Source organism: Aplysia californica, unplaced genomic scaffold (assembly GCF_000002075.1).
Source record: "Aplysia californica isolate F4 #8 unplaced genomic scaffold, AplCal3.0 scaffold00897, whole genome shotgun sequence".
In the NCBI taxonomy this organism is placed as follows: Eukaryota; Metazoa; Mollusca; class Gastropoda; order Aplysiida; family Aplysiidae; genus Aplysia; species Aplysia californica.
Genome location: NW_004798167.1, coordinates 141,378 through 152,043, shown reverse-complemented (window position 1 = coordinate 152,043; position 10,666 = coordinate 141,378). Strand labels below are relative to the sequence as shown.

Here is a 10,666-nt window from a genome sequence, read left to right as displayed (position 1 = left end):
TGTGTTTGTGTGTGTGTGTGTGTGTGTGCGTGTGTGTGTGTATGTGTGTGTGTGTGTGTGTACGTGTGTGTGCATGTTTGTGTGATCTTATATATATCAATAAGAACTTTACCTTTTATTGTTACCCTGAAGGCTTCAAGATTCCAGAGACATCTGCCGCCTTCCAGATAAAGTGTTGCTGTATGTGTTTTCATTCCTGTCTGCTCGGGATATCTTTCAGGCCTCACAGGTAATCTTTAAATCATTTCTGCAGCATTTATCAATGAATTTTGGTCTCTCGTAGTAATATTATGCGTTATTTTATTTTGGTCCTAAATATTATTTTTTTAAAAATATTTATTTATAGTTTTTTTTTCCAAAATGCTTCACCAGATAAATGAAGGACGATAACTGTTTTATCCATTCAGCTGTGTTTCTCCTACTGAATGATGTGAAAGTAGTTTCAGATATTCTTGGTGCTTCATTTATAGAAATGCTCAAAATACTAGCTATCTTGTAATCAATTTTTTCTTAAATTCTGACAATACATCAATACATCACACAGATCTAGTTGTATTCTGAACTTAAAGAAAAGTTGCTTTCCTTTGTATCCAGGTGTGTAGGAGATGGCGCTACCTCTGTGCAATTGACAATTTGTGGATTCTAAAATGTTTGGAAATGGGTAAGTAGTTCTTCAGAAGAAGAGTTTATCTAGAACAATTCATAATTGTTCTCTGGTAAATATCATAATGTGGGACATTTTGTTGTTTCATGTCCATCTCATTTATTATGCGAGGCAGCATGGCCTACTTGAATCTTTCTTTCCTTCTCTTTTTCACTCTCTTTCTTTTACTTTTTCACTTTCTCTCTCTCTCTCTCCCCCTCTCTCTATCCCTCGTCTCTCTCTCTCATTCTACGAGGCAGATAGAGGGTTTTATACATTTTTGAAAGGATGACGATTTTTTTCTTTCTTATCTATACTTTAGTAAACATATTATTTTTTTGTATCATTTAAAAGTAATCCCATTAAATGTCAAATTGGTTCTGAACTTTCTTGAGTGTACATGTGCGTTGTTAGTGGACGGCCCAAGTACAAATTCTCAACTGGATTGCTGTTGCCCTCTATCCACCAGGGTTGTGTCGGTTCTTCTTGCACTTAAATCATGCTTATGTGCTGATAGCTTTTTAGATTCATGATTATAATGACTCATGATTTGTTTTGTTCCGACAAAGACAAAAATCTCTTAGAATGATCTTTAATATATGTGAAGTGTGCTGACAAAATGAGTTGTTTCTCGCATTTGAGCCCTGTGGAAATAGATACATCACGCTTATAGGTTAAGCTTTTACAATTTATAAGTATGAAATAAGGAAAGGCATGTTATACTTAAAGAATATTGCATCAATAGAAAACCAATTAATTTGCCCCTAGGGTTGATTTTTGGCCAATATCTCCATTTGTGGATTGGAAGAAGTAACTCATTTTGTCAGCATGCCTCACATATATTTTTTTTTTTCATCTCAGGTGAGCAGGAAGGAGTGTCGAATCTACCAGAGCTGATCCAACAAGCCAACAAACAAGGCATGAGTGTCGACTGGAAACTGGCTTACTGTCAACTCAATGATCTGATGTACATGCTGAGAGGAAGCCTGGAACAAACTGACGAGTCTCTCACTGATGGTTTACCAGGTTAGGGTTCACATCTGCACCGTTCAGCATTATTTACTAAAGTATCATCATACTTTGACTTTTTTTCAGAAACTATTATATTACAGGGTGGTTAGAGGGTGCAGCATCACTAGTAGGATGTGTTTCTTCTCTCTTCCTGTGGTGTTTCTGTCTGTCTGTCAGTCTAACTCTTTCCTGTACTGTTGACCGTTACCATGTTGGTAAACCTCTCTCTGCTCAAAGTCAAACCTACTTAAATGCTTGATCCAGCGAATTGTTAAGGTAAGTCACTCTACATCATGTAGTTCCATTGCAGGTTATCAAGACTTTGATCTTTTAAAATAATTCCTCATTTCATCACTTATGTATGGCATCAAAGGTTATAAACTAAAAAAGGGTTCACTTTTCTATTTGATTGACCTTAGAAAATGGTCTGCACATCATTGGTAACGACATATATAGTATTGTGCGTTTGAAACTGTTTATTTTTGTTTGAGGCCGGGTATCTTTCAAGACTCAATGTTTTGTGTTCAAAGAGTATGAGCAAAAGATGTTTATCAAATAATTACTATTTGAAACACATGAATTTTATCAGCGGAGGTGGTGACTTCAGTATGGTTGTGCATGGAGAGACTTTCTCCAGGCAAAGAAACGACTTATAGTTTACTGTCTTGATAAAGACTTGATATAGGGGTGGGAAAAACTTTCCATTCGTCCATGAAGCTAACTTTTCATCATATTGGACTGTGACCAGTTTAATTATGCTTTCTGAGCTGGTATTTGTTGGATACTAGTAATGCGAAGAAACGATCACTTGGGATGCAATGTTCAATCTTATAAATGTCATTTATGTATGTTACTCGTCTCGTCTGCCCTTGAAATAAATGTTTGTATTTTTGCATTCCTAAACATTACTGAGCAAATGCACTCTGAATTTAGGTCAAAGGAGTGATTTCTCCTTGATTTGGTTCCCTTTGTACTTTTTATTATCTCATATGTTTGGTTCTCTCCAAATTTTGTACTCTAACTTTTTCTCAAAATCTCTTTGAATTTCATTTGAATTTAGTTTGAGAGGGACTTTGATAGTCTTGATGGTAAATTTATATGTATGTAATGTACCAAAAACGTCTGACAATGATATCCACAAAGGCAGATTAGTCAACATGGATTAGACAATGGAGGAAAGAATAGAGTCCGCCCTTTGAATTAACCACCCCATTCACTTTTGATTGACAGAAGAAGTTGTACGAACACATATTGATTGTATGTTTATCAGTTTTAAACATGATTTTGTAGCCTGTTTGGTTGGAGAAATACTTGCACAATTAGGTTATTATTGGGGGTTTTGGGGGTTTTTTGGTTGTTGTTTTGTTTTCAAGTTCTCTGACGCTGCTGGAGAAAGCAGGTGATTGGCAAGTGCTCTGGTGTGGTTTGCTCCTTCTTTCCTACCAAACATCTATTGTCTTGATCTCTCATCCTTCTTTGAGTTTGTTACTCTTCTTGTAGCACCACTAATCCTTGGCATTTATATGACTTTATTGTGTTGCAAGTGGTGTAAAAGGCTTACTTAAACTAAACTTAACTACTGAGGAATGTCTCCCTGTGTTAATTTCCCTTACCCATCTTACAATCTCATAACTGTTCAACAGCTGAGGAGGAAGATTCCATTGGCACCGATAGAATTTGGACAGGAATTATAAGACCCACAGCTGGAGACTTTCATGAGAAACCCAAGAGTACTGTGGATGGAAAGAGAAAGGTGGACAAAGGAAAAGTTACAATCCGTGAGTATAATTTTTTTTCCCTTTTTTACTATGAGTTTTAACTACGTGAAATATCAGATAATTTCTCATGCTTATAACTTTTAAATACTAGATCATGCCTTGTATATTTTAATTGATTAAATTTGAATATTGGATGTTTTGAACCTGGATTATTTTGGGGAAGGGGGTTAAGGTTCTCCAACAATTTTGTTGATCCTTTTGGAAATGGATGTTGAATTCGGAGGTATCACCTCTGAAATAACCTAACTGTGTCAAAAGGGGCGCTGAACCTGTACAATGACAATGAAAAGTCTAGAGCATAAATATTAATATAGCAGTCATTGTATTGTTTCTAACTCAAGTGTTGCAGTGAAAAGAATTTATCTTAAGGATTAAATAAAACAACTTAATCTTTTGAATTTGATGTTTCTCTATTTATCTTGTCTGATGTTTCCAGATGACATATTTGTTGCTCTGTGCAATGGCATGACATGCAAGAGCACATAAGCAATCTTATTGTGCAAACAAGTACATTATGTGTTATATTTATTTGCTCAGGTGTATCATCATTGCTTTCTTTCCTTCTTGCTTCCTTCATTTTGACTCTCATAACAGAGTCGAGAACTGCAGTTTGTTTTTTTGTGTCTCTCTGTGCATTCCTAAGTCCTACTTCCCCCTCCACATGAAGAATTAGAATCTTGTAGAAAACCCTTTCTTTGGACACCACTCTTTATGCTCTCCTCTCTGTATTGGTAAGCAAAACAACTACAAGTGACAAACCCCCTCCGCAAAGTGACATCAAACTGAAAAAAAGGTTGCGGCCATTGGATTAATTTAAAGGACAATAGCAACAACAACAACAACAAAATAACTACACTAACTGCAATAAAGAAAACACACTAACTGGAAGAAAACCCCCCCAAAAAACCCAGCTCCATGGCAATTATATGCACCGGACTAAGGGAGACTAGACTGGCTCACGCGATTAGGGGATGGTGGCTCTGGCGAGAATTCATATCTCAGGGTCACTGATAGGTACAACAGAGAAATTATTACTGACTCGGTTACCCCCTGAATCTGCTGGCCACACACAAACGACAACAACAAAAAACAACAAAGATAACTGTTACGGAACACTGTCAATACATGTATTCCAACGAATGACTTATTGAAAATTAATTCGAACTCCATCAACACAAAAATACACAGATGAAAGATTAAATGAACTAGAATACGACATACTACCTTTAGACTGAACACTTTATTCACAAACAGGTGTCGTAGATTCTCCTTACTGTGACTTGACTCAGTCCCTTGCCTCACGACTAAACTATTAGTGACAGCCTCTGTGGCTATATGCTCTCTCGAGCCTCCTTCTCTTGTGACTGACCATGAGTGACTGACTGAGTGACTCTGTGGCTCTAAGCTCACGCGAGCCTCACTTTCTCATGACTCGAGTTTCCCGTGCGAAACTCTTGACCAACCTCCCCCCACCAGCCGGGTTGCCAAAAAGGTTATCAATGTAAAAGAAAATGGCCAAGTATCCACAACAAAGACAATTTTTCTTATTTCTAGGTTTGAATACAGGTGTAAGAGAGAGACTGGAACAACGTGACCAGCGTAAACTGTCGGAGGAAGGAGCAGGCCGGCGTGGGTCAAGGCCGCTGGACAGAGACGGGAGTGACATGGACAGTGCTTTCTCTGAGGAGGACCTAGCTCCCTTGCTAGAGGAATACAACATGCTTAAAATGGAAGAACCCCAAGGTAGCCTATTATTGTATTTCTTTTCTTTTTTTTTCCTTTGTAATGATAAATTTAAGTATTTTACACCTCCACCGACACAAATTTAGATTCGGGCTGTTTAACCCTACCGGTCTGAGTCAGCCCTGGAGTGAGTAGGGTATAACGTCCCAGCTGATGGACAGATATACTCCATTTAAAAACTTACTCCCTGTTGTGAATTGAACTTGCATCTTCTGCATTCAATGTACCGCTACACCACATAGTCTTTTTTCTTTCTTTTTTTTCATTTTAATAGACAGTAATCTCTCTTTTCCTGAAGAAGAAAGATATCATATTGAAGAGATGTTGGACTGAATGAATATTGCGACTATGTTGTCTTTTACCGTAACTGCCATTTGTAAAATAATGCTTCCATTTAGGACATGTTTTATTTTATTAACTTGATTGACCATGTCAGATTAGAATTTATATGTTTTTCATTTGTATAAGTAGCCAAAATTTATCGTTGTATTTTTAGATGTGGTTAAAATTGTTCAACTTTTATTATTTAGTTCATGCTGTTGTTACTGAAGGAAGAAAAACACATTCTTATTCAGTGATATTTTTTTCTCTTCCCTTGAAATAATAAAATGTAACGTTTTGATGTGTAATTAGGAAAGGAACATTTGAGAAAAATCAACTGCCCTCTTTTGTTTTGACTGGATTCTTTTTCAAATAAATCTCAGTTCCTACAGCCCACTGGAGCAGAACGCCAAGAAAGAGCATCTCCCAGAGGCTCGCGCCTCACGATACTTTGACAGAGGAGGCTACTCCAGCTGTTAGCTCCACTGGTAGAAATGTGTAAGTTTTTCCCCTTAGAAGGTTCTTGAATTGTGCACAACAGTGACATGCTGCATCACCACGGGTTTAGTTGGTCAGCTATTGAGATGTACTAAGCCCAAAAGTAAAAAAAAAAAATTTGTTGCAGTTTCTTAATTCATGGTATCAGTTGCATGTTCTCAAGATATATTTTGTTGCTTATGAAAAAGGGATTTAAAAAATAGATAATTTCATTATAATTTTTAAATCTTTTTTTCTCTCCTGAAAAAATCTGGCCAACTGGGCTTAAAACATTTGAACATATGTAGTCCCTTGTCCACAAGGGCAGAACTGATACAGCTTTGTGAAACCTGTTTATGTATGATCTTGAACTCTCACGGTCTATTCTGGGTTCAACAGGCTAATACTGTTTGATGTCTGGTCTAGATAATCTTGTTTGAAAACGTAATGAAGGTATGTTCAGTTATCAAAATTTGGTTTTGGTGTTGTTTTGATCCAAAAGCATAAGATTTATTTTAGCCTTCAGAAACATTTATCCTTTACAGACATGTGGATCCTATATATGCAGAATTAATAATTTTTAGAATCAAGTTCAAGAGATTCTCCTCCAAAGATATTTCAAAAGATTGATTTTTAATCATTATTCTTTATATCAATACAACTCAATATCAAGCTGGAAGAGGAAATCTAATAGCCACTGGAATAATAACAACAGTAGCATCAGTAACTACAACAACAGTTCCAGGGACAATGACAACAGGATAAGATTTTTAAACGAAATTATTCTGAAAGAAACTTCATGTGCTCCAGAACTTTATTTCTATGACAATGATTTGCTCTACTCGGTATTGCAATCAGTTTTGTTTTCATGATGCTACTTTTCTTCTTGGGTGCACTTTAGGCCAGTTATTTTCATGCTGGATTGAATTGTGGAAGTCCCATTTTAAAATTTCTTGTAGAGTATTTTTTATTTTGGTTCATTTAGGAGTTTTAGTAACCTCCATCACCTTGACTGGATTTGATCTGAGTTGGATGTTGAGTCAATGGTTCTGAATTGAAAGAATGTATAAACCCTAAATTTACCACCTCCATAATATGTTTCATTGTCCAGATCATCGAAAGGCTCCTCTCGCTCGACTAAAAAGGAAGAAGAGAAAGAAGCTGCTCTAGACATTCGCACTGACCTGTCACAGAGTAGGGATATCCTTGTAAGTCAAATATATATGCTTCTGAGCTTTGTTAAATAATGAACTTTCCACAAATTGAATAAGGATTTTTGTAGTTGAACTCCAATTATCAAAATAAAATTAAGCAACTTTTGTAGAGAAAAAATAATGTTGTGGCTTGTATCATCATTTTTCATATTTGCATTTTATGCTAGGCCAACATTTCTACCGTATTCATTCATGTTTTGCTTGTCTAGTTTTCTTTTTATCTTTGTCACTGTTAACTCCTGTTTGATTACCCATTTTTAAAACTTTTAACCCATCACTTGGTTTCATAAAGCGAAATTCAAACCAAGAAGACATTAAAAACTCACTATCTGCTTTACCGCTTTATCTCCAAGGGGGGTAAACCCACTACGCCGGGGCCCTTTTTTTGGTGCTAAATCTAAAAATGACAAAAACGTCATTAAATGGGTCATAAAATCAAAATTTGCAAACCTATTTTGATAGTTCTTCATCTAATGAATGAACTTCCGGTATGAGAGACCTGTTTTCTGCAATTGTAGAAAAGCAATTTGATGTCAAAGTCATCGCAAAGGAATGTACCCTGTATGGTTACTGTCTACACAGGGAAAGATGGTCAGTCGAACAAACCTTGAGTGGGAGACAAAGGAGACTTACGCTGACTACATGCGAACTACTTTGTATGCCGGTGAGCTCATTCCCGTGAAGAGGATGAGGAGGTTGCAGGTAACTACTCCCATGGTTTCTGAGTCACATCATCTTTGTTATGATAGAAATGTTAACTACTCTGTAGAGGCCTGTCCTATTAAATTATACTTGCTACAGAAGCATTATACACTTTTTAAAAATGTGATTATGAATATGTTTTACCCTCTTAATGAACCAATGCACCCTGAAAGAAAGGAGAACAAAGATAAAAGAGGAGAAAGATTGAGAAAGGTAAGATTTATATGATATAAGATCTTAGTTGTTCAGGCATTAGCACATTGGTTTGATGATTCGCCACACACACACACACACACACACACACACACACACACACACACACACACACACACACACACACACACACACACACACACACACACACACACACACACACACTCACACGTACACACACACACAAACACACACACACATACATACACACACATACACACACACACACTCTCACAACACACATATACACACACACTCTCACAACACTAACACACACACATACACACACACTCTCACAACACTAACACACACACATACACACACACACACTCACACACACGCACTCACACACACACACGCATACACGCACACACACACACCTTTATATACACATCTACTCTCACAGATATCCTCTTCCCGCACACATGTACTGAAACACATGAAATATGCTTTCCCTCCTAAACAGACCCATTGTCAAACGCATGTATGTATATATATATATTATATTATATACATATATATATTTTTTTATAAGTTATAAATGGACAATTGTGAGTAATGATAATAATGTTTAAGATAGATACATAAATGTGTCGTGATATGGTGGAATCGGGCGCTAGTCAGATTTTGTGCATGTGGTGTTTTTGGTATCATCTTGAAGCCTGTTCATTAACCTTCCTTTCAGTGGAAAATTATCCATCTATGCTGAATAGAAGTTGAAATATTTGCGATTGAAGTAGGTCAAGGTCTCCTAGTTTCAGAGGCAAAATTAGGGAGAAAATGGCCGCCAAAGTTTGGTAACTTCTATAGCTTGAGAGTCCTTGGAAACTGAAAATTAACATTTTTTGTACCTTTAGTCAATGTTTTTCAATAAAATCCACATAAAAGATGAAACGTTTTCTAAACGGACATAAAAGGTGTTGAGCCAAAAAAAGGAAAAATTAAAAAAAAATTGCCCATCAGCAAAAAAAAAATGCTGATTTCGTTGATTTAAACATTTTGAAGAGCGCCTGATTTCACTACGATGCCTCACAATAGGTATTCTTATAGCGCTCTGAAGAAAGAGATAGACTGACAGAAATGTGTAAACATGCATAAAAACGGACTGACAGTGACATGGAATGTATTGCACAATAATTAGTAAACTGAAAGGTTAAGTGTCTTTTTGATAGCCTTTTTTGATGGAGAGATGGAGGGGAGGGGAGAGGAGAGTAGGACGGGATGTCGTTGAATTCATAGAATGTAGCTGAATTTTAAGTTTCAAATTTTCACTTCTTGAGTTTTTTGTTAATTCTTTAATTACTGAATATGATCAATTTTTCGGTTCAGTTTTCTGCTTAGTCAGACTAAAGTTTGTTTTCATCCCATTTGATATTAAAATGACTGTGTTATAATGTAAAAATGTTGTTCCCGCATCCGATCTGGAATTGGGGATTGCCTTGTTAGTGAGACAACTTGCTGGGCCTTCGGCATACTGTGGTAAGGTGGCCATTTCCTTTCCATGCTGCCTTTACTTCCCCAACTCGAAGTCAGGTACCCATTACTGCTGGGTGGGCAGGAGGGGGCGAAAAAAATCCATGTCTGAAACGAGGCTCGAACCCGAACTTTCTGCTTCGGAGACGAGTTCACTAACTGCTCCGCCACTGCACTCTCGTTATAATGTATTATCTGATATAAAGTATGTGGTCAATTTTCGTATGTACTTATTTCATTATGTGTTAAGGCTTGATTTTACTTCAATCTGTGTTGAGTTTTATAAGTGTTTAAAACTGTTTTGTGTTTCAGGGTCATGTAAACTGCATTTCTTGCCTGTACTTTGACAACCGTCGCTTAGTAACCTGTGGGCTTGACAGACAGATTCGACTTTGGGATGTCCGGAGTGGGCGAAGTTTGCACAAATTCCTTGGTCACAAAGTATGTTTCTTGAGTCATAGCGGTCGAAGGTTTGAATAAAAAAAAAATATTTTTAAAAAGATAGAGAGACACAAGAAATGGATGCTAAATTTAGAGGTCATGTCTTTTAAATAACATAACAGGGTTGTAAGGGACGGTAAACCTATAGAATTATGCAGAGAGACAGAAAGTTCCATTGAAGTTACCTGCTTATTTTTATTTTCAGTAGAGTTAAGTATAATTTTAGCTTCTAAAGCAAAATGATTTATCATAATAATCCTTAGGCTGTTCCAATTCTTTATGCAGTTAAACTGAAATGAGTGTAAATTGGTGAGACTTTAAAAAATCTTAAAATTATGCCACACCAATTTGTGATTCATTTGCAAGTTAATTAACTTTGAATTAATAGCTTTCTTCAGAAAAAACTGTCGTACTCATTTTTTATATATGGCATGGTTGACCCTTGTTTTCCCTAATGGCATGACTACAGATATTTTCTTCTCTTTTTTTTTGTCTACAGGGTGGAATTCGTTGTGTGCAGTTTGACAATGATATCATGGCCACAGGATCCTGGGACTGTCTCATTTTGGTACGAAAATAAGTATTTTTGTGTGTTTTTGTTTGCTCTTTTTTGTGGGTTTTTCTTGGTTTCTTGGGGGTTGAGGGCGGGG

At 36.6% G+C, this 10,666-nt stretch overlaps 1 protein-coding gene across 1 annotated transcript in view; it reads left to right on the top strand.

Annotated features, from left to right (window-relative positions):
* Positions 1-10,666, top strand: part of LOC101858072 — a gene marked incomplete at its 3' end in the record, with an annotated part of 29,653 nt that overhangs the window by 12,087 nt on the left and 6,900 nt on the right. The window contains 10 exon segments of the mRNA XM_005110474.3: positions 133-229; positions 595-661; positions 1,505-1,669; positions 3,298-3,432; positions 4,987-5,175; positions 5,880-5,994; positions 7,085-7,181; positions 7,770-7,889; positions 9,888-10,016; positions 10,516-10,584. Of these exon segments, the coding sequence (XP_005110531.2) occupies positions 133-229; positions 595-661; positions 1,505-1,669; positions 3,298-3,432; positions 4,987-5,175; positions 5,880-5,994; positions 7,085-7,181; positions 7,770-7,889; positions 9,888-10,016; positions 10,516-10,584 (1,183 nt within the window).